Genomic DNA, 24,507 nt, shown 5'->3' with positions numbered 1-24,507 from the left:
CCCCTCTTGCGCCACATCCATTTCTCCCCCGCAATCAATTGATTTTCGGTTTATTTTTGCAGTTTGTTTGGTGGTGCTCATCCATGAGCGCATCTGAAATTCTTCAGGGGATGGTTGGAAGCACAACCATTAGGAACTCATGGCTCTATTGGATCCGATATGTTCAAAGCTTAGGGTTAGAATCAGGCGAGTTATTGCTCCCTGCGCCCCTCTCCCTCTCTCTCCCTCATGACTGTGACTAGATTTTGACAGGATTTTTTTCGACATGTTGCAATTTATTTTGGTGGATCTCATCCATGAGCGCATCTGGAATTCTTCAGAGGACGATTGGAAGCGTAACCATCAGTAACTCGTGGTTGTATTGGATCTGATTAGGTGAAAGCATGTCAGAATTAGGTGAGCGATTGCCCCCTGCGCCCCTCTCCTTCTCTCTCTCTCTCTCTCTCTGCGATTATGACTGGAATCGATTTGATTCTGGTGCTCATTTTATTGGTTTTTTGGTAGAGGGTGAAGATAAACTTGAACCTCTCAGTCCATTCCCGCTACACAAAATCATCCATAGGTGAGTTATAGGGTGAATATAGGAGAATTAGGTAATAATGTTATCCTGTATATGCAGCAATGTTGGTTTCCCCTAAAATTATTCTATAGAGGTAATAATAGTGGTTCCAATAAGCAATAATATTGTTCTATCTAGGCATAATAGTACATTTTGTTAAGAAATTTTGTTATCCAATTTCTATTCCACGTGAGCAAAGAGCTCCATTGTATCTTCACCCTTCTTGCAGAATGAAAAAAAAATGATTTACTGTAAGTTGCATCCGAAGGCCAGAGGAACATGGCACCTTGAATCCTGAATAAAAACAAACATAAACTTCAGTTATGGTTGGTTGAATCTTGAAGCTGGCTTCGAGGTGGAACCATTCTCTTTTGAAATAACATCTCAATTGTTTCTACTTGCAGATTCGGGTTAGGTCCATTCAACCACGGGTTAGTGGTGTACAATTTTCGGAAATTTCTCAGGTAGTAAGTCTTGATATGCATGAGGCGAGGGCGGTGACGACGCGTTGACATCATAGTCGGCATCCGCAACTGCGGCCGCGGCAGCGCGATGGCGAAGAGGTGCGGCACGGCAGCAGCGGCTGGAGTGCTCCCCCGCATTTCTACAGTTGCTTGCTCGGGAGGAGTGCCCTGACCTTCAGGTATGCTGGGATTATGCCATTTGGGCAAGAATATCACTTTACAAAGTTACTGCAGCAGAAGAATTACTTTCATGATGGTGTTCAACTGAATTGGAAATATAGTTAAAAATTTGGAATGGGTTTTCATTTGTCTTTTTGCAAACCTATAAATGCAACTACAGTTGATGGATGATCACAACATTATTCAGTTTAATTTACACTTGGGTCTATCATATAGAGTTAACCGGAAAGAATTTAGAAACAATCTTTCACTTATCAATACTATTTTTGGTTTGATTTACATTGAGGTCTATCATTCAGTGTTACGGGACAACATTTAGACAGAATCTTTTGCTTGTTTCCACAATTTAGCTTGAATGAAAATGGCTGATAGTATTTTTTACTTATGGTAGCTCTACGCTAGTTCGGAATTATCTGTGGGTAGTAGGATTTTTTTCAGGCTGTGCTGGGGAGAGGGCACATTCTCTATGCAATTGTTGTTTTGTCTTCTGCAAACCTGTAGCACAACAAGCATTTCGTCGTTAAGCAGCATTAACTAAGCAATTTCCAAATCTTTCTATGGAGATTGCCATAGTATTTTTTTTTCTAAAATGCACATACTGTAGCTGATATCAGTCTTGGGTCTCAAACCTTCAAATTTTGCCCGATTCAATAGTCATTTGGGTAAACATTTAATTATCTCATCTCTTAGGAAGTCACAGCATAGACTTTAGTTTATAGACGAAATGAACAAGACGATATTATTTATCTAGTTATTAAATGTTAGAGAAAAAAAATGTAGCTACAGTTTATACTTGTACTATCTTTAGTGCTATCTTTAGTGCTTTTTGGCATTGTTTCTCTATCAGGAAGGAATTTGTACTGTCTTCATTTTTCTAGGCAACAATATTTATTTCACGAGGCAATAATGTGTTAAGAACAAAGGTAACTCAGAGCATTTATCTAGGTAGTTCTTCTAATTTTATATACACAACTCAATGCATTTATTTAGGCAATAATATGTTAAGAATAAAGGCAATTCAGTGTATTTATCTAGGCAATAAGTAAGCCACCATTGAAATAACATGTATACGGGAGTCTGTGGTTTCTAGTTGCAAAAAGTCTTTTGCTCTCTAGTCAGTAGTGTCATCTTATGTCTATGCTTTGTCTAATAGTTTTGTGAAACAAATCTGACTGCAGCCGAAGCAGATCCACGAGATCAAGGACTTCCTTCTCAACGCGAGTGGGAAGATTGCCCATTCTATGAAGATCAAGAGGAGCAAGTATGTTGTCAAGTTCAAGGTGCGCTGCTTCAAGTACTTGTACGCCCTCTGCATCTTTGATGCTGAGAATGTAACATCCCAAAAATTTACTAAAATAAATTGTGCGCTAAAGTTGCTTTTCGTCGTTGAGCTCGACCCCTCCTTAAAACCCTAACCCCAACCTTCCGGGAACCTCCCTGTTCCGATCTACCGATCCCCGAAGGACCTGACCCGACACCCGTATCCAGCACCCTGTTCCTCCCTCGACCCGCGCGACGCGTTCACGCGCGCCCAGGCGATGCGCGTGGCCGACCGAGCGTCGGTGACGCCGCGAATCCCGCTCTCTCCTTCTCTCCTTCTCTCTCTCCTTTCTTTCCTTTTCTTTTTTTCCTCTTTTCCATTTCTTCCTTCTTCTTTTTCTTTTTCCTTTTTCCCCTTTTTTTCTTTCTCCCCTTCCTCCCTCCTCTGCCGCGCGGCCCAACCATGCCGCCCCTCCCCACTCCCGGCCCGCTCCCCCCCCCCCCGCTCCCAAGCGCTGCCCGACCCGGCGTCTCCCCCCCTCGCCCCTGCTCCGCTCGGCCGTGCGCCCCGCCTGCCCAGCCCATACGCGCGCCCACGCCACGCCATGGCCGCCTGGCTGCGGCCGTGCGCGCAGCACCACGCCGTCCAGTCCCACTCGCCTCTGCCCTCGACGCGTCACATCGCCGGCCGCATCGCTGATCCGCACGCGCACGCCGTCGCCCTGGCGCACAGCACCGGCGACCATGGCACAGCGCCGCCTGCGACGGTCGCCACCTCGCGTCACCTCGCCGCCCACTGGCGCCGTTGATGACGCACAGCGCCGCCTATCGAGCCATCCCATCACCGGCGCACACCTCGCCTCAGCTCGCCGTGGACGCCCGCACAGCGTCGTGCCGGCCCCCACCGCCATTAACTCGGCCGCCGACCTCCGCCCGCGTCCCGCCGAGACGGTGTCGCCTTGCTCGCCTATAAAGAGCCCTCCCTGAGCTCCACCGCCACCGCCGCACAGCTTCTTCCGAGCCCCAGCACCCCACTGCTACCTCCAGCCTCCCTCTCCTAGCTTGCAGCGCCGCCGCTCGCCTTTGCAGCCGCCGGCCACCGCAGAGCCCCCTCTCCACTGCCCCTCGGCTCGAATCAAGGTAGGATTGGGCACCACCGAGGCCCACTGGTGCTCCTCCCCCTCCTCTTGACCGCCGCCGCCCCTCTGGATTACCAATCCAGGGCCACCACCGCCCGCCGCCGCCGGCCGCTGTGGCCGGGCCATCTCAGGCCGCCTCGGGCCGAGTTGCGGCCGGGGATCGACCCCGCAGGGCCCACTCTCTCTTTCCCCTCTACCCCGAGCCACCGCCGAGGCCCAGAGCGCCCGAATCGGGCCGCCGCCGACGCCGCTCGGCTCTTCCTCTGTTTCCCGTGGAGGGAGGAGGAAGAAGGGGGCAAATTTGCCCCAAGCCCCCCCTTTTTCCTCTTATTTGGTTAAGAGTCCTCCCCCTCTTTAACCAATTTGCAAAGTAAACCCTGCCCTTTACCTTATTTCGAAATAAACCCTCCTTCCATATAAACGTAATTATAAATAAACCCCTGACTCTTTTAGAGTAACCCAAATAATTTCTAAAATACAAACCAAGCCCCTGCCCTCTTAAATTTAATTACAAATAGGCCCCTGGACCTTTATTTAACCACTAAACCTTTGATTAACCTATCATTTCATGCACCAATCAAACTCTGATCAACCCAAAACTCTACCACGCCTTTTCTAACCTAGCTTCGGCCATGCCATTAGGAATCCACCCAAAAATATCACTCCGTACTCCAAATTTTATATGTTTCCGATTCGAGCTCAATGATAGATCTTTATTTTCTGTGTATTGATTGGGTGCTTGTTTGTGTACGCTGTAGACCACGGAGTGAACAAAGGAGAGCCCGTCAGCGAGCAGTGCTGTGAGCAGGTGAACGAGGACCCGTTCCGCGACCCCGAGCCCGAAGGACAGGACCCCCCCGAAGGCTACGAAGACGGCAAGTTCAATCCCATCCTTTGATGCATGTTCTGTCCTAATTTTTTTTAAAACACAACCCAATAGCCTGCTTTATAACATTGCATATGTTTTGCTTGCATGAAAACACGGTTGGATAGCCACCCCTTGATTTGTGATGACCATTCCTTGACCACCTAGATTAACGTCTGTTTTTGCTTGGACGTTAATTGATACTAGAATACTTAGGACTTTACTCATAATACGATTTATTTTATAAAGAAAATGTGTGTGTTTGTGGGATGGGATAAGTGTTGTGTTTTTGTAAAGGAAGTTTAGACGGGATGGATGGCATTTCTACGGATTTGCCATTTGGTGTGCTCGTGCCAATGTGGCAGGGCAAAGAAGGGAGATATCCATCTTGTCGTGTCTAAGGACCGAGTTGATGTGTCATCTCACCTAACTCCACTATCGTGCAAATCACTCGACCGTTGAATGGGCAACGGCTTAGCATAAATCCCACTAGTTAATTTGATAGCCATCAGGAGAGCTGAGAGCAACGGGTGACTAAAGAGAAGGGATAAGCCCCGAGTGACTTATGCCCGGTTATACCTAAGTGTACGGTCGATGACCCCTTGGTGCATCCCGTGATGGCTAGTCAAGTCTAGCTAAGGTGGGTAATGGCTATGTCGGGATCTACACCGACACTTCGGTGCTCGTGTTGTGGTACCCGCTTGTGGGTAAAGTTGCACACCTCTGCAGAGTTAAGAATCTATTCGAATAGTCCGTGCCCACGGTATTGGGCGAGTTACGGTGTGGTCACATAACTAGTGTTTCATTGGGATGGGCTGGCGTGAGTTGTTTTGGAATTGTGTCCGGCAGATGTACCGTGTGCTACGATGGATGGGGAGTCCGGTAGCAGATTTAAAATTTGAACTCCGTGTTACTACAAAAACTGTTTTCTAAAAGGTTTTCTGTTAAATAAACCCCTGCATAAAATATCGTTTTTCTGCAAATTAAACCGTAACCTTATCCTTGATTTACCTATGCATATTATTCTGATATAACCCCTCCGTGGGTGTGGTTGGACTTGCTGAGTACGTTTGTACTCACCCCACTCTTACTTTTTACAGAAGAAGACCCAGACTTCGTACCTGACGACGCTGAGTAGGGTTATCGTTCTGCACCCAATCTTGCCTGTGGAACTGGCCCTGTTAGAGATGCTTTCGCTGACGCGGTACTCTGAGCCTGAGCTAGACCCCATGTGGGTTGCGGTTTGGTGTTATGTTGTAGCTTGGTTACTAGTTATTATTATCTGTATCGAGTGTCCTCCAAGGTTTGTACGGTTATGAACCATCTGATGTAATAAATGTGGCATCAGCCTCCTGGGACTGATGTTTGTATCACATTTAAGTTCTCTCTTATGAGGGGACGCTTCAGAGAAGGCCAACAAGTTGAAGCAATCTCTTCCCCCCCCCCCCCACCTCAGTTCGCACAGCTTTAATTCATATGACATTATTTCTGTTATGGTATATGAAAACTCAATGCTTGACTTAGTATTTGCTGGAATTAATCATTCATGCTTCTAATCAGTGCCCCAATGTTTAGGGGTGTTTCTTTTTTGCTTGAATTGATGTCATTTCTTTAGTTTTAATTTTTAAATTTTGATCAATTATATGCCCCAGTGAAGATAAAGTTTCGGTCCAAAGATGATTGAAGATTTGTTTTAGCTTCAAGCCATCGACATGTCTTTTTGATTAATGAGTGTCTTTGTGGCTAAAACTAGGACATGTTCTATAAGTTTTTCTTGTTTATTTTTACCATTAGGCAACAATATGTTATTGGTAAGGTAGAATAATTCAAGCTCATAGGCAATCAAGTCTAAGCAAGTTGAGTCTAAGCAAATTATTGTTATTAGTTAGGCAAAATAATATTTGTTATGTGTTGCATGCTAACTGATTTGGTCCTTTTTTTTGTGTTGTCGCATTGCAGGTCACGAAAGGTACTTACCAGTTATGCAAGTATGAAGCATAGAAACATGCATTTCTGATTGTATGAGTCCTGAATAGCTAGTTTTCCCTCTGATGTTCTTTATTTTAGGGGAGGATGGGAGGCAAATCTGTTTGTGTAAATAGCATATTATAAAACCAAGTTGCTAGGTTTATGATCTTCTTGTAGTTTAGAATCTTGTCTTGTAATCATATGTACATTCTGGAAAAAATGCATGCTCCGTTCCCAAGAATGCTGAAAATACTATTGTATATGTTCAAATTTGCTTACATCTTTTTGAAGCTTTGCCGGTCATGTCCCCAAGAGTTGGTTTTTAATATAAATATTGAGTAAATTACTAATATTAAGAGGATATAATCATTCGGAAGCAGGCAAAATAGGAGGAAGCGGTAGTGCAGGTTTGGTTCTAGTAGGACTTTATTCTTGACGTGTGCTAATTTTTTGCCAAAAAAAAGATGGCACATGGGGACTTCCCCCTTTCCAATAAAGGAGCAGCCGAAACATAGACCTATATTACGACCTGCCGTAAGTTAGTCATTGCCACGAAATTAATATGTGTCCATCAGATAACACAAATTAACCAATAGTACGTACGTGTGTATATTTACAAGAATTATTAATTATTATTTAAATTTTTACCATATATGCGTGCAGATTAATGCATGCATGCATGCATGGGTCGACAGCTAGCGTTCATATATATATTATTCTTATTGCCAAGCTAGCTAGCACTGGTACGAGTACGTGCTCTTGCTGCAGCCTGCAGCAGCTAGCAGCACATTACAAGCTTGCTGCTGTCATCAGGCCAGTCTCAGTGAAGATTTCATGAACACAGATAGATATCTAGACTGAGAACTAGGTAACCGTGTCAGATGAGTTTCATGGTGATAAAACTCTTCTCACATCCCATGAAACTCCATCCTTCTATCTCCTTGCCACGTCAGCAAAATTGATGATATTTGATGACATGAAACTCCCACTGAAACTGGCCTTAGCATATTTAATTATTATTAGTGCCCTTAATATATACTAATAATTCCATGACCGACTACAAAACTGATTAATTAAAGAGCACTGCAATAAATTAAATTAAAGATATATAATATATAAGCAGCATGCATGCTATGCATGCGCTGCATGGATAAATCTAGCCTAGCCAGCATGAATAATATAATGCATTCATGCACATGCTTGTACACAGCATATATGTATATACGTACTAGTACATGCAGTACTAGAAGCTAAGCCCGTACGTACTGTTGGTACGTGTTGATCAATATAATTATGCAAATGGCAGGCTGCTGCTGCACGTACAAATTAAATTAAATTTACAAGTGGGCGATCGATCGTGTCCTGCACGTACGGGCCCGCCCCTGCTAATATTAATGCCAGATTCATGGCTCATAACAAGCTGCATATATATGCGCCCGCCCTGTTAGGAAAGTACACTGTAAATTGTGCTGCCGCACAGTACGCGCAGGATGTCGATCGTCCATGGGCCAGGTTGTATATGCATTATTGTAACCTAATAACTATATATACTATATATTTGAAATTATTTACAACACTACTCACGAACCGATGCAACTTGTTGATAGCTAGGCGACGGCGAAGCGCATGTGGTGACTTGGTCAATTCTAAGAATTTGTCGGCTCAGTCTTCGAAGATGCTCGTAGGGGTAGGGGTAGGGTACACGTCCGTGCGTTCAAAGGGACCGGTGTGCGTGCATTGTAAGCGTCTGAGTTGTACTGTGTAATTAAAAAAACAAGAATAAGGGGGTAATATTATGTTTGATTTGTTTTGCTGCGCTGGTTTTAGAATAATTAGTGCATTGAACTCTATCATATCTATTTCTTGCCGGAGCAGAATGTGGCTAATGCTAAAGTTTAGTATTTTTGTCACTAGCATTAATAATAAGATCCAGGGGGACGCCTAATAATAAGCCTATAGCCTCGTTGAGTTATTTCACGGATATATATATATATATATATATATATATATATATATATATATATATATATATATACATATATATATATACATATATATATATATACATATATATATATACATATATATATATATATATATATATATATATATATATATATATATATATATATATATACATGCTTGTTTGTGGCCGGCTATAGAATAACTAATTCTATAGCCAGGTTCTTTTCGCCAGGCTCGACAGCTCGACCCGGCTCTTCGGTCGTGCGGCTCCACTCGGCTCATCGAGCATCCTCCAGTGCAATAATTCATTACGCCAACAAATTATTGATCCCTAAAATTGCTCTCGTTTTCAATGCCTCAAGCGAAAACACCACCAAATCTCATGATTCAATTGCCGAGCGGTAAATCTCCTGATTCTCTCGCCGAGCAGGGAGAGATGCACAAAATCACCGGCGGTGATGCCGTTCTGGAATCGCAGGAAGAGATTCTCTTGGTTGCCGCAGCTTCCGCATACGCTCGTCAAAATCACCGATCCTCTGCTTCATCCCCCAGCCCCAACTCGCTACAGGAAGGCCACTTCTCCCCTGCCGGAGAAGTCCCAACTCTCTGGCGACGACCCTGGCCTGCTCCGCCCTTAGCCCCATAGTTGAATCGGTACCCAGCAGCCCACCTGTGCTCCCTCTGCTGAGATTGACCCCAGCGTGCGTGAAGCCCCTTGCGATTGGGTGAATCGCCAATCCCCATCCAGGCCATCGAAGAGATCAAGGTAAGCATCATGTGTACAAGCTTAATTAAATCAGGGAACGATTCTTCATAAAATTGACCGCATGGAAGTCTCCACAGTTTTGTTTGATTCTTGAAGCTAGATACCCGTAGGTTGCATATGGTCCCCGGTTGCATATATTTTTTTGCAGGCAATTATTTTGATTGATCTTATAGTAAAACACCAAGCTGCTTAGGGCATACTTCTTGTAACTTTTATTATGGATTCACTGACCTTGCACAGTGATAACTGATTAAATGACCTTATAATTAGGAGCTTGGTTGTAGTATGAAATTTACGTCAATCATCGTCTGTGTTATATAATTTTGACGATTAATTATGTGGTGCATTCATGGCCCCTGGTTTCATTTTCTTCAATTCTACCAGTGTTCGTAATACAAAATATAATACACTACTTTTCAAATAGGCTATGAGGAAAATTCAGGGGAGATTAAAAGCATTCTCAGTCCAGACCACACAAGGTGAATGGAACTTCGATGTCAGTACAATCACCGGGGCAGCTGCGCAACCATCTGCAGGTGTCGATGCACGGACACAACCATCATCAGCAGCCCCTCAACCGCCTGATGCCCGCAATGCTAACGTGGTTAAGATCAGTTGCAAACCACCAGCCAAGATTGTTCAACGATCTCTTGCCGAATCAAGCAGTGCCAGGGATCTTCCTCAGTGTGATGATGATGACTTCATGGAACCCCTGCCGAGGCGACCTGTCACCAAGAAACAGTGCGTCAATGCGAGTGTAGCGGACAATGCAACTGGCAAGGTACAATAGTAATTTAGTTGATCTTTTAGGTCCATGGAAATAACCATATAATTTATCACATTATGAATTTTAGGTTACTGTAATCATGTTAATTAGTTATGAATAACTTTATTTCTCATACAGCATACCTAGAAAAAATACACCCACCATTCAGTTGTTACCGTAACATTGATTGATCAATTTTGTGGTAAGTTAACCATATAATTTACTATTCCAATGAATTACACAAATACCAGGGTTATAGGGATGTTGTCAGTTAATCTGAATTTTCTGTGACATTAATTTGCAATGTACCTAAACATTGTGGTAACGTGTCATCTACCCTGTACCCAGGTTCTATATATATGATCACAACACAATGCCTTATAAAGTCCCTTTTCTGCGTCTCCCCTGTGCGTGCGACAAAAGTTGTGCCATTTGTGTCGAATAGGAGTACTCTACATCTCACGCAGGGGACGGGTTGGATTATTGGACTAATAAATAAACGGCAAATTAAATATGTATTTCCATGCATGTCCCTCTCGATCGTTTGCATCAGTCAATAAATATAAAATATGTTAATTAGTTTTACATGAATCCAGTCACCTCAAATCGAAAGCACGCACGGGACGGGTGACCAAATTTCCTTATTTGGATGTTAGCTAAACAAAGCGACTTTCCTCTTAAAATATGCAATAAGGATCAAATATAATTACGTATTGCCCCATTAAAGTCAGGATCAGTTCTAATAATAACGAATAAAGCATACACTATATCAAAAATATTAGTTCTTAGTAGCTAGTAACAGCAGAACTGTTATTGACACCGACGCACTTTTATAATTCCCCATTTACTAAATTTTTTTGGAGCGGTGGGTCGTTGTCGCTGCCTGCTGAAGTAAGCTCTGTGATTGGAAAGAAATAAAGCTGGGTGGAAGATTCTGATGTGAGTGAAAGAGCACAAAAAAGAAAGAAAGTAAGATTCTTTTTTTTTTACCGCGGATTTCAATTCTGTCGTCCCAACTAATTATAATAATTATTACCGCTCGTCCGCTCAGTATAGTACAGTTGGATGTTTCTCTGTCTGACATTTACGTGGCGATCTGATTTGACAGCGCACTTGATTTCCGCCCAGTAGGAGTGTATATATATCTCCTGTCGCCCCAAGCCAGATCCCTGATCCAACATCTCTGCTGTCAAAATTTACTACACTCAATTGCACGTACAGATACTGTATATTATATTAATTATTATTTTACATTTTTACGTTGAGTTAAAGGTCCAAGACGGTTTAGAATTAACGTTTGGTGAGATTTACGGAGCCGCGAGGGGACACGGGTGGACGATGCGGCTCGGCTCGATAGCATGGCGGTCGGCCCTCGAAGTTGCGGAGGCGCATGGGCTGGCCTGCCTCTCCCAGAAGAAAGTGTCATACCCCTCAAAAAAGAAAGTGTCATAGCCGCCGACCTTCATGACGAACAGTGTCGTCGAAGACAGCTAACAAGTGTCGTTCTAGTCGTACTCATCGCCCACGATGCTGCCGCCGGAGACGGCCAAGGACACTGCTTCCTCGCCCCTCCGCGCTCCTCGCCGGCGCCCCTGCGCCTCCCATCTGCCGCCGTTGTGAGCCCCATACACCGCGCATCGCGAGCTTGAGCCGCCGCCGCGCAGCGAGTCCCACCCTATCACGGACTCCCTGTTCTGCACCGCTAGCCCCGATGTGTGTGTGTGAGAGAGAAGATGATGATGAGGTGAGAAAGGGGAGGAAGAAGAAATTTGTCTCTATGACGTGTGGGGTTCGTTTGTAAAGTTCTGGAAACACTACGTGAACTATTGTTCTCAGAGAGTAACAGCAAGGAGATCTCAAAGGACTGGCCCATCCATCAGCTGGGTGCCTCACTCCGGCTTCTTCGATTTCAGATGGGATTGCGTACGGATGTGAGGATCTCGGTGGGGGAAGCCGACGAACGCGTCGAATCAAATTGGCCAATGCATACAATATATTCGCACTATACATAAAGATAGATTAGTATAATAATATTAATTACCATTCCACGATTTTGCAAATATATAGAGGATGAGATGGTGCCAGTACACTTAAGCTATTCTATGAATAATGTACACTTAAGCAGATACATTCTATATGCTAAGTTTTATTCTCTGTACTCCATCCGTTTTAAAATATAGGCTTGTTGCATGGCACAACAATGATAACCTAACAATTCAGGTATACATTCTGCATAATACATAATTTAATAGCAAAGCACATGTGTGTGCGCCAATGGCCCGCCAATTTTCTTGTCTCCTCCCTAGATTCCCCAACAAGCTGCTTACTTTTTTAGATTACGGAAAATCTGGTATCGACCCATCACAAATGATGGTCCACAATAGGCACACAGGCTGCTTAGCATACGCTAGTTCAACGCTAGTTACGGTTACGGACCTAACAAGTTGAAAGACTCTGAACTCTGCTTAAAGCCACCGTTACTGCAGACGGTTCCTGAAATTCCATCCCCAACGAGCTGCTTGTTTTGATGCAAATTCCCCAAATCGCCTCTACTGCAGATTTAGTTAGATGCGTGCCGCCGTTCACCACCCACCCACGCGACGCGGCGGAGGGTGAACGGGATATTCCACCACTCCATTCTGGATTCGCTACACTGACAGATGGGCCCCGCAACGTGGGCTCATCTAAATTCTCAGGACACGTCACGAGCCACTTCTCCACGGCGTCCCCGGCAAAATGCACCCCGAAAACCCCCACCACCTCCCCTTCCTCTTCCTCGCCGTCGCGGCCCTCGCCGCCGGCACGGCGGCCGCCGCGGGCACCACCTTCGCCGCGAACCTCTCCCCGTCGGACCACCGGATCAAGATCCGCTGGTCGGGCCTCCCGGCCCCGGACGGCCTCGACTACGTCGCCATGTACTCGCCGCCGTCCTCCCGCGACCGCGACTTCCTCGGCTACCTCTTCCTCAACGGCTCCGCCTCCTGGCGCGACGGCCACGGGGAGCTCTCCCTCCCGCGCCTCCCCACCCTCCGCGCGCCCTACCAGTTCCGCCTCTTCCGCTGGCCCGCCAATGAGTACTCCTACCACCACATCGACCACGACGGGAACCCGCTCCCCCACGGCAAGCACCGCGTCGCCGTCTCCGCCGAGGTCTCCGTCGGCGACCCCGCCCGCCCCGAGCAGGTGCACCTCGCCTTCGCGGACGCCGTCGACGAGATGCGGGTCATGTTCCTGTGCGGCGACGGCGGGAGGAGGGTCGTCAGGTACGGGCTGCAGAAAGATGACGAGAAAGGGTGGAAGGAGGTGGGCACGGAGGTGAGGACGTACGAGCGGAAGCACATGTGCGATTGGCCGGCGAACAGCAGCGTCGCCTGGAGGGATCCGGGATTCGTCTTCGACGGCCTCATCAAGGGATTGGAGCCCGGAAGGAAGTACTTTTACAAGGTACTATATATAAATCGTGCACTGATGTAACTTGGGATAATGCAATCTTCTGGTTTTGGTTAGAAATTTAGGTCTGTACCATTCATTTAATTAAAAAAACAAATATTTACTTCTACCAGTTTGTCTCGGAACAGAACACATAGCTTATTTCAAGTCATATACAGTATGCTGCAGTTGGGTTACTTCAGGTCCAGTAGGTTTGGAATTGTGCTTTAGAGTACGCTGGATTGTTGATCATTCTGTTTCAAAGATTTAGTTGTGTCGATTCAGCATTGGTGGCATAGATAGAATTTTGTTCATAATTTAAAGTTCCTCATCGATATATCTGAACTAGTAAAGCTATTCATTGGGAGGGAGGGTTCAGGGAAATGGTTGAATTTTGTATTCAGCGTGTGCGCTGGTTATGATGCACAAGCTACAATTTGTAAACGAGCTATCTGAAATCTTTGAAAATACGCATTGTTTATTAGTATCTTCAGGAACTGAAGTTGCTGTAGTAATATAAGCATTACAAGCTTTGTATACCGAATCTGTGGCTTTGCTCAAGCATTACAAGCCTTTAAAGTTTGAATAGCTTTGCTCAAGGGACCTATTCATAGCCTGTGGCTTTACATTTGAAGAAGCTCTGTATGATTTATTTATTTTTCTAATTCTGGATACCAGTTAATCTCTGTATCGATTTGTTTTAAAAAAAATCAAGATTTTACTTTTTATCAATTTGTCTCGGGGAAAAAGGGCTAGCTTCTTTTGAGTCATATAAGCTGCAGCCTGAAGTTGCAATCAAGTTAGTGTAGGTCTGTTGAATTTTGGATTTGAGCTTTGGAGTGAACCGGATGGATTATTGTGCTGCAAAGATGGGATTTTGTAGATTCCTCATATGTGACTTAGTAAGCTTTTGATTTATATATTGAACATATGCATGTGGTGAGGTCATGAAAAGGTAGAGCAATGTTACTTTACTGTCAGTTTTTTCTCTGATCCATAAGACAATGCTGTTCAACTGACATGTTAGCATGTTGTTCTCCATAAGGGGTATCTATAATCTGGAAGTTGATCGTGTGCTTATAATTGGACTAATTATTAAGTGTTCAGCATTGACTTGCACTACAAAATCACAATTAGGATTCAATTCAACAACTATATTGGTGTTGCGACTTGCGAGCACCACCAGTTGAAGCATTATATGTGAGCATTCCATTGAAGGACTGAAGTTAGTATACAGATGAGGGAAAGTTATCTGAGAATTTCATAGGTTGCTAGAAGGCTCAGTAGGCACTAAGCAAACCTTTGTTCAGAATTTGAGCAGTAGATCTTCAATTTGGAATCATAACATAATATTTAAAATTAAACTTTTGTTCTGAATACTAGAACTAGAATCCAGTTGTGGGGAGTTAAACACCACTAGCCTTTTCCCCTTATGAGCATTCTCTTCTTTTATTTCTTAAATTTAATCAACTAACCATTTTGGCAGGTCGGTAGTGACACAGGAGGATGGAGTGAAACCTACAGTTTTATTTCACGTGACAGTGAAGCCAATGAGACCAACGCGTTTCTTTTTGGTGACATGGGAACATATGTGCCTTATAACACCTACATTCGCACACAAGCCGAGAGCTTATCCACAGTAAAGTGGATCCTCCGTGATATTGAAGCCCTTGGAGATAAACCCGCCTTTATTTCACACATTGGGGACATCAGCTATGCTAGAGGTTATTCTTGGGTATGGGATCATTTCTTCAGCCAGATTGAGCCTATTGCTGCCAATACCCCCTACCATGTCTGTATAGGAAATCATGAGTATGATTGGCCATCACAACCTTGGAAACCATGGTGGGCTACCTATGGAAAGGACGGTGGGGGTGAATGTGGAATACCATACAGCGTCAAGTTCAGAATGCCTGGCAATTCAGTTCTACCTACTGGTAATGGTGGTCCAGACACCAGGAATCTTTATTACTCATTTGATTCAGGTGTGGTGCATTTCGTGTACATGTCCACAGAAACTAATTTTCTTCAGGGCAGTGACCAGTACAACTTCTTAAAAGGGGACCTTGAGAAGGTGAACCGAACTAGAACACCATTTGTTGTTTTTCAGGGCCACCGTCCCATGTACACCTCAAGTGATGAAACCAGGGATGCTGCTTTGAAACAGCAGATGCTCCAGAATTTGGAACCACTGCTGGTGACATATAATGTGACCCTTGCACTCTGGGGACATGTCCACAGGTATGAGAGGTTCTGCCCCATGAAGAACTTCCAATGTGTTAACACTTCGTCAAGCTTCCAATACCCTGGCGCCCCTGTGCATCTTGTGATCGGGATGGGTGGTCAAGACTGGCAACCTATATGGCAACCAAGGCCTGATCACCCTGATGTTCCCATCTTTCCGCAGCCCGAGAGGTCTATGTACCGTGGAGGTGTGTTTGGATACACAAGACTTGTGGCTACAAGGGAGAAGCTAACACTAACGTATGTGGGGAACCATGATGGGCAAGTCCATGATATGGTGGAGATATTTTCTGGCCAAGTATCCATTAACAGCAGTGTTGATGAGGCGGTGGATGGGACAAAACTCGGCACAGGAGTCAGCACCGTGCGAAAAATTCCTCCTTTGTACTTGGAAATCGGAGGCAGTGTGATGTTTGCGCTGCTGGTAGGATTTGGTTTTGGAATTCTTGTCAGGAGAAAGAAAGAAGCTGCACAGTGGACTCCGGTAAAGAATGAGGAATCTTAAGTGGTGCTGAATCAAAACTTGGACCTATTTACTGGAATAGACCCCAACACGGTGAAGTCATTTTTTTGTGATTTTGGGGGCTCTGTATCTTTGTCACACGAGTGTATAGTTTTGTAAGATGGAGCCTTTGTATGTGATAGTCTTGGGCAATGGTGTTTAGATCGTGATTGTCCAATGTATATGCACTTAATAAGTGACATGATGTTCACGGTGTATTGGTTCAGTCGAGTGCTTAACCTGTACCATAATGCAATAAGATTTGCTGAATCATTGTCTAGCATTCAACTGAGGTGTGCAATGATCCCGTTATTTGTGATACAAATATAACTGTTTGATCTGTGCAACAATGAAACGATCCAGCGATTTTGCAGGACGAATACACACGAGCATTCTTTCTGTATCATTTGCCTGCTTTTGTTTGCACATGCCAAGCATCGTCATGGAGGTTCAGGGTCAACAAGATAGATAGATAGATACCTCTTGGAACCAGGAGTAATTCGCAAGCATCTCTGTCTGCATCACTCTACAGATTATGTGCTGCTAATAATCTGACATCACCTCGTTTACCAACGGCGTTGTGAAGTTGGATCAAATGATAATCACTCGTGCAAATGGCATTCAACTGAGCAACTCGATCCGGATTCACATGCCCAGCAAGCATCTCAGTCCCTCATGTCCTTGTTATGTTTCTTTATGATATACATATATATACAATGCAAAGATGACTCCTCCACTCCACTCCATTGATAATGCAAAAGCATCTCTGCAGCATCATATATATATATATATATATATATATATATATAACAAAGGGATATTTAACATCATCTTGCTTCGCAACAGCGTTAGGTATTGACGAGGACCTAAGATTTGGTCAGAGCGAGGTGCGCGGTGCCATGGTGGTGTCGTCCAACTCCAAGAAGGTGTGCGTGGTCGGCGCCGGCGTTGCGGGGTTGGCAGCTGCCCGCGAGCTGCTCCAAGAGGGCCACGACGTGACGGTCATGGAGCAGAGCGCCGGCGTCGGCGGGCAGTGGCTGTACGACCCCGCGACCGACGCCGGCGACCCCCTCGGCACGGCCGGCGCGCACAGCAGCATCTACGCCTCCCTCCGGCTCAACACCCCCAGGGAGGTCGTCGGCTTCTCGGGCTTCCCCTTCTATCCCAAGGACAACGGCGGCGGCGATGCCCGGCGCTACCCGGGACACGGCGAGTTCCTGAGGTACATCAGGGACTTCTGCGACGCGTTCGGGTTCATGGACGCCGTCAGACTCAGCACCAGGGTCCTGCACGTCGGCCCGGCGCCGCGCGACGGCGGCATCGTCCTGCGGTGGGTGGTGAGGTGCGTCAAGCAAGGTGATTGTGGCGAGGTGGTAACGACGACGGAGGAGGTGTTCGACGCCGTCGTCGTCGCCGTCGGCCAGTACACGCAGCCAAGGCTCCCGACCATCAACCTTCACCTGCACCCCGAGGTAGGTAACTGTATCATATATATAATGATCCATTCGTTCATCCGGCAAGAATTTTATGGTCATCAAACTTGCCTGAACTGCCACTACTGCGCAGATCGATTGCTTGTGCGAGGACGGGCGGGTGGTCTTCTCCGACGGCTTCGTCGTCGTCGCCGACGCCATCATCTACTGCTCGGGGTGAGCCTGAACACGAACCTAGTTTATTAGTTGTGACAGCACACTGCGCCTTTTATGATCGCGATCGATGGACAGGCCCGGCTCTGGGCCTAGGTGGGAGGGGCGACCGCCTAGGGCCCACGGCCGAGGTGGGGCCAGGATCAAATATGTACTATACAACATCGATACACATGAGTATAGGCCCAACAGCAACTGGCTGCAGATTACTTGGCTCGGCATACGGAAAAGAATTGAAGCGTCGAGTCATCCATCCGTCGTCGTGTCGCTTCGCATCGCAGACTTCGTGCTCCTGCCTTTTTTGGCTGCCGCCGCCCGCCCGCCCGGCGTCCGTCCGACCGTCCAGCGACGCTGATGTCTGGCTGTCCGGTGATCGCCTGCTGCCGGCCTGCCTTGAATCGTGACGCATTGACTCATCCCCTCCACACCGCAGCAACCTTTTGCAATCAGCAATAGTAAATCGTCGGTGAGTAACTATAACTAATCTAATAATCTGTTACTTTGTGACTATCAGACTCTGTTAGATACTTAGATTTCTAGGTTTAAACTTCTAATTTTACTGTTTATTTTCCTTTACAATTTAGGTGTTAGAATGTTACCTAAGAAGCATTTGTCGGGATAATGTTATATTACAATTTAGGTTTAAACTTCTAATGTTGTAAATTCCTTATTATTTATTTATAAAGTATTTGAGGTAATTATATTAGCTTTTTTCTGTTCTTTTAGTTTGTATATACTATCAATAATGTTCTTCACAAATTAAATATATATTATTAGTACTAAAGGAGTTTAAAATAAAAGTATAAGAATAAATAGCATGTGCAAAATTGGGCTGGTTAGTATCTTGGTGGGTAGAATCTAAAAGAAAAACGTGGGCTGAATCATGTGGGCTGAATCCTACTCGTGGACAGCAAACTTCTCATGGGCTAAATACCTCATCATACCTGGCCGAAATACACTACCCCCCCCCCCCCCCCCCAGCAAAAGATGCCGATCTATCGCGCGCGCGATTATAGTCGTGCCGGTCCAGTAGGTAGGGATGAAAGTGTTCGGAAAGGATTAGAAAAACCTTCTAACCACTTTCATTTTTATATTTTGAGTAAAATGCATAGCGGGTCCCTAAATTTGTCTTGCTGTGTTATCGCGGTCCCCAAACTCCCAAAAATGCGATTCTGAGTCCCCAAAGTTGTTAATTGGTTCCCGTAAGGTCCAAATCACAATTACCCTTGTTAAACATGGACATGGCATGTGGGGCCCACATGTCAGATTCACCTTCCTCCTTCCTCTACCTGCCACAGCGAGCCGAGCTGCTTGCGGCGTGGCCCTCCTCCCTCCCAGCGCCGGCCGCCACACGGCTCTCCTCCCTCCCCGCATCGGCCGCCGCGCGGCCCTCCTATCTCCCCGTGCCGGCTATGGCACGCGGCCCTCGAGATCCGGCCATGGCGAGCGGGCCGGCTCGAGCTCGAGCTCCCTCGCCGGTGCGCCCCACCTCCGGCCTCCCTCGCAACTCTCTCCCTCCGCCACTGTGCCCCTCCTCCCCAGCGCACTCCGCTGCTCCCTCGGACGTCGGCCACCTCCGCCGCCGCCACGCCGCCCCCCTCTGCGCCCTCCTCCCTCCCCGGCGCGCTCCCGGTCTCGGAGGAGGCCGCACCGTGCCGGATCTGCGCGCGGTGGAGGCTATGGCGCGGTGCGGCGACTTCCGGCGAGCAGCTGCGCGTGCGGGGTGCGGCGGCGGTGGAGGCTCCTGCTCCCTCCGTCGACGCGCTCGAGCTCGAGCTCGGCCGCCGGCGCCCGTCCTCCCTCCCTCCCCTGCGCCGTCGAGCAACGGCCAAGGTCCGCCGTCCAGCTCGGTGGCCTCGAGCTCTGCGCTCCCTCCGCCATTACGCCCTCCTCCCCGGTGCCCTCCGCTGCTCCCTCAGTCGCCGCCCACCTCCGTCAGCGCTACGCCGCCCCCCGCCCCCCCTCGCCCTCCTCCACCCCTCCCGGCGCGCTCCCTGTCTCGGCAGAGGCCCGCACCACGCCGGATCCGCGCGCGGCGAAGGCTGTGGCGCGGCGGCGCCCTGCCGGCTGCTCCAGCCCGCCGGCCGGATCCATGCGCGACGAACACGGCTGCGTGGCGAGTAGGTCCGAGTAGCTACGGCGCGGCGACTTCCGGCAAGCAGCGGCGGGGCGCGCGCTGTGCGGCCGCGGCGCGCACGCGGTGCGGCGGCTTCCGGCGAGCGGCGGCGCACGCTGGGGTGGATCTGACATGTGGGCCCCATATTTCAGATCAACGTTTAGCAAGGATAAATATGATTTGGACCTCACGTGAACGAATTAACAACTTTGGGGACTCAGAATCATATTTTTTGGAGTTTGGGGACCGCGATGACACAACAAAACAAGTTTAGGTACCCTCCATGCATTTTACTCTTATATTTTTATTCAGGAACATAAACGAAATTAGGAGAGCTCGGTCAGGAAAATGAAATCGGTTATACAGGACATCGAAAACGATGCAGATTGGTACGAGATTTTTCTGTTCCTACTTTCATCCCTACCAGCAGGTACCCAGCACGATCGCCACCTTCCCCCACGCCAACTGCAGCGAGCCGTGGCCGCCGCCTTCCCCATGCCAACCGCCGAGAGCTGTCGACATCGAGGCTGGTGATCGCGAAAAGCAAATTAATTAAAATTTACATACAACATTAGATAATTAAACAGACGATCATTAATATTAGCTACTCCAGGTTTGATATGCAAATATTCGTGTTCCACTGCATCTCCAAAAATTCTCTATTTTTCTTCTCCATCCTTATTTTTTTTAAAAAAGACAAAAAAATACTCTCCAATAATCCTAGTTATCCATCTCCTACAATTGGTAAATTGTGCTCTCTTGTGCGTAAAAATATGCACCCCTTGCGGCTTCCGATCGCCCTCCTCCACGATGTTTCTCACGGAATTTTTCTTGTGGGGCCACAATTTTCTTATTTTTAGGAGTAAAAATAGGAAACTATTGGAGATAAACTTTTTTTGTTTGCCTACCCATACCTATTTTTGGAGTTAGCAAACAACAAGATTTGGGGAGTATTTTTTATGAACTTCTGGAGACGCTTAATCAGTGCAATGCAAACGGAGTCAGATATGGACTCGATGGGCAGACACTCTGGGCAACTACCAATAAATAAATAATCTCGCTGCGATCGACTAGCAGGCAGCAGCCATCTTGTGTTGAGTTGAAACATGGCTCGTCAAGATCTCGCCCTGGTTAGGGCTCCTGGCACTTGCAGCGCTCGGCAAGGCAGGTGCGCTGTTCCTCGACCTGGAGTGGCCTCCCGATCCGGCGACGTATTACCCGCCGGGGAGAGTCATCGCCGTCGACCTCGGCAACACCAACTCCTGCGTCGCCGGCTACGGGGGCGGCGGCCAAACCCAGACCATGTTCCAGCTCTGCATCCCATCCTGGGTCGCCTTCGCCGACGACGGCGCCGTCCTCGTCGGCGAGGACGCCAGGAACCACGCCGCCGTCAATCCCCAAGCCGCCATCTCCGGCTTCAAGCGCCTCCTCGGCAAAAGGTAACTAATAATAAACCTCTAGCTTTATTTTTTTTCTGAATGTAATCTAATATCCAGAGACGATTCTGCATGCTACTAGATCACTGATGATCTTCAATTGCTATGCAGATTGACACGCGTTTTTGAGCGGGAGTTCGCTGAGAGAGTCAAGGAGAATCTGCCGTACAAGATTGATGTGGACAAGGACGTGTGGCCTCACATCCAGGTGACGACTTCGGACGGCGCGGTCAGGCTCTTGGGCGTCGAGAAGCTCACGGCCATGGTGGTCGCCAAGCTCAAGGAGACGGCGGAGGCGTACCTCGGCCACCGCGTCGAGGCCGCCATCCTCACCCTCCCGCAGGCGTTCAGCGACTACGCGTCCAGGGACGCGGCGTTCTTCGCCGGGAGGCTTGCCGGCTTGGAGGCCATGAGAGTGCTCAGCGAGCCCGCCGCGGCAGCCAACGCCTACGCCGTCGACGAGCATCTGCGCGAGGAGGGCAACGTCGTCGTCCTGCACGTCGGCGGCGGCACGGCCGAGGCGAGCGTCCTGACGCTCGTCGACGGCGCGTACGAGGCCCTGGGACTGGAATACGACCCGTTCTTCGGAGGGCAGGACTTGGACCGGAGGATCGTGGACCACTTCGTCGGGCTCGTCAGGAACAAGCACGGAAAGGACATCAGCAACGACGGCGCCGCCATGGATAAGCTGAGGACGGCGTGCGAGCGTGCCAAGAAGACACTGAGCCACCAGGACGACGCCCGGGTCACCGTCGAATCGCTCGTCGACGGCGTGGATCTGGCGGAGCCGCTGACCCGGGCCGAGTTTGAGGAGCTGAACCATGATCTGTTCCTCAAAGTTGTGGAGCTGGTGGATAAGGCGGTGTCGCAAGCTCGAGATTATTACATGGACAGTGATGAGCTGGTGATCGATGAGGTTGTTCTATGATTTGCTACCTGGAAGATGGTGACCGACAGTTGTCATAATTTTGCTACTTTCTTATTCTATGTATCCTGCTCAATGGCATTAGATGGATAATATTCAATTATGATGTTTGTCAATGTCTGTCCGTTTTTTATGGATCAGAATGATGCTAAATCTGCTTACAACATGTTGGATCCTCTTGTCGTTCATTTCATAGCATGAAGTGGCCAATTAGGTTCCTTCACAAGGTTTGTTACAACACGATTGTAATAAACCTTGATGATCACAAAAGTCAAATCGTTATGATCATACAGGTCCTTTAATTAAAATATAAAAGTACTACCACTCGATCGGAGCCACAAATCTGTGTGAGCTTTTACTGCTTTATTTCGCTCACTCGCTTGGTCTTCTTCAGTGGTGGATTTTCCTCATCGGGCCAATCCATAACTGATTCTTCCACATCGGGTCAAAGATGACAGTGAACTCTCGGTCCCATGGCTCGTCAGATGAGGATCTTTGTCTGACTATGTACCTCCCGTTGTTGTTTTGCTGAGTTATTGTCACACCCGGTTTTAAGGACAAAACCGAATACATAACTATATGTATGCCAGGATCAAGTTTCATACATATAGAGACATCATAAGTGAATAATCAGTAACAGTATCACGTAAAAGAGAAACTAAAACAATTAAAAGACTATCAGAGTTATACAGCTTATCCTGGAAACGAATGCTCCAAACTTCACAGGCAATCGACTGGGGGTTGCGTACGCCTAGAACACAGCATCATCTTCAAAAGACTTCACAGCAACTTTTCCTTCTGAGCAGCAGTAAGCAAGGGTGAGTACACTTATGGTTGGTACTCAGCAAGGCCACAAGAAATAACCAGAAAATGATTTACATCCATCTTTAAGTTTATTAATCATGTGAGGGTCCAAGCCGCTCTTGACCGTGAGCACGGCTAACCGGTTAGTTTTAACTCTGCAGAGGTTGTATACTTTCACCACAATTCGCGTAAAAGTTCCGAAGAACTTTGAACCCAACCACGCAATGTGCTAGCTAGGTACAATACCACACTTCCGAGGTGTGATTGCATAGGGACGCTACGAGGCCTTCCCAAAGAATCACTATATGTACGCACTGGTCCCTTTTTCTGCGGTGCCTCAGAAGACGAAGCTTCCTTCACCCGCTCCTCAAAGCACGATAACCCGAAAAATCCACCAATCACCGCCCCAGCACGACATATAGATCATCTAGTTACTTAGCCAAGACCAGAGCCATATAGTATTGTGGTTGTACTGTTTTCTTGGGTGGTTCTCCATGTTCCAATTAAATCATAGTACTCTTGCAAATAAAGCATAGATAGAAGTATGGTTAGGGTCACTTGCCTTTCTCCAACGAAAAGCTACTCTTACTGCTCTTCACTGCTCTTCAGTTTTGGCTCACTTGGAAATCTTGATTCTTCAATCTTCGAACAATGATCCTTCTACTCGGAACAATCATCGGGCAAACATACAAAGCAAACAACAAGATACATCTAAGAACAATACACCAAAACAAAGAAAGGCTTTAAAAGAACGCACTAAAGGATAGGGCTCGTTGCTATGGTTACGGAGGCGCAAGAAACACGGAAAACGGAGCTACGGTTGAAGAGATACAACTATCGAAAGATTTGTGTTAACAAAGAAACTATGAGCTTCATTGGTATTAGTTAGAAACCACATGAAAAGGACATTTTAAAGAAAAAAAATTCTTGATTAAATTAACTCACATTATATTTGTATTTGTAAAGGCGAAGTAGAACTTAGTCAAATTTTATATTTAATTGTCTATGTAGAAATTACACTAATTGAACAATTAATTAGAGAACAGACATGTGAGAGCATCTAAACGCACAACTTTATTTGATTCGTGTGGAACTAACAAATTATATTATAAACACATTTGAGTTGATATTAGTCAAGTTAACACCAATTATAAAAATTGGAGTAAAAACTTAATTGAATTTTAATTGAAAACACAAGATAAGAGAAAATTAATCAAATTAATTTTATATTTATTTTTAAAACAAGAACTACGATATAAAAGCACTACTAAACAATAAATTACGCTAAAACAAAACTAACGCAACAAGAACGAGTCAAAACGGTGAGATCGAGGGAAACTGTTTTACCGCTCATCAGGGATGAATCGTAGCGGTGGGAATTGAAACCGGAAGGAACAGCAGCGGCCACGCAGCACTGACCAGCAGTGCTCCTGTCCAGCGGCAGAGCAGGCAAGGGGCGCATGCAGCACTGGG

At 46.7% G+C, this 24,507-nt stretch overlaps 2 protein-coding genes across 2 annotated transcripts; both read left to right on the top strand.

Annotated features, from left to right (window-relative positions):
* Positions 1-12,608: 12,608 nt before the first annotated feature.
* LOC120660086 (probable inactive purple acid phosphatase 2) lies at positions 12,609-16,395 on the top strand. The gene is made up of 2 exons (XM_039938434.1): positions 12,609-13,376; positions 14,848-16,395. The coding sequence occupies exons 1-2, from the start codon at positions 12,669-12,671 to the stop codon at positions 16,108-16,110; spliced, it is 1,971 nt and encodes a 656-aa protein (XP_039794368.1). The 5' UTR covers positions 12,609-12,668; the 3' UTR covers positions 16,111-16,395.
* Positions 16,396-17,006: 611 nt separating this feature from the next.
* On the top strand, positions 17,007-22,428 carry LOC120659162 (heat shock 70 kDa protein BIP5-like). Its single transcript, XM_039937210.1, has 5 exons — positions 17,007-17,579; positions 17,674-17,756; positions 18,268-18,272; positions 21,005-21,308; positions 21,417-22,428. The coding sequence occupies exons 1-5, from the start codon at positions 17,007-17,009 to the stop codon at positions 22,231-22,233; spliced, it is 1,782 nt and encodes a 593-aa protein (XP_039793144.1). The 3' UTR covers positions 22,234-22,428.
* The last annotated feature ends 2,079 nt before the right edge of the window (positions 22,429-24,507 follow it).

Source organism: Panicum virgatum, chromosome 2K (assembly GCF_016808335.1).
Source record: "Panicum virgatum strain AP13 chromosome 2K, P.virgatum_v5, whole genome shotgun sequence".
NCBI lineage: Eukaryota > Viridiplantae > Streptophyta > Magnoliopsida > Poales > Poaceae > Panicum > Panicum virgatum.
The sequence above is the reverse complement of the archived record's forward strand: the minus strand, read 5'-3'. Positions and strand labels throughout refer to the sequence as shown.

Excerpts from the sequence above, each read along its gene's own strand:
- LOC120660086 (XM_039938434.1), top strand. The coding sequence starts at position 12,669 with ATGCACCCCGAAAACCCCCACCACCTCCCCTTCCTCTTCCTCGCCGTC. Across the intron at positions 13,377-14,847 it reads GAAGGAAGTACTTTTACAAG|GTCGGTAGTGACACAGGAGG; the intron begins GTACTATATATA and ends CCATTTTGGCAG.
- LOC120659162 (XM_039937210.1), top strand. The coding sequence starts at position 17,007 with ATGGTGGTGTCGTCCAACTCCAAGAAGGTGTGCGTGGTCGGCGCCGGC. Across the intron at positions 17,580-17,673 it reads ACCTTCACCTGCACCCCGAG|ATCGATTGCTTGTGCGAGGA; the intron begins GTAGGTAACTGT and ends ACTACTGCGCAG. Across the intron at positions 21,309-21,416 it reads AAGCGCCTCCTCGGCAAAAG|ATTGACACGCGTTTTTGAGC; the intron begins GTAACTAATAAT and ends ATTGCTATGCAG.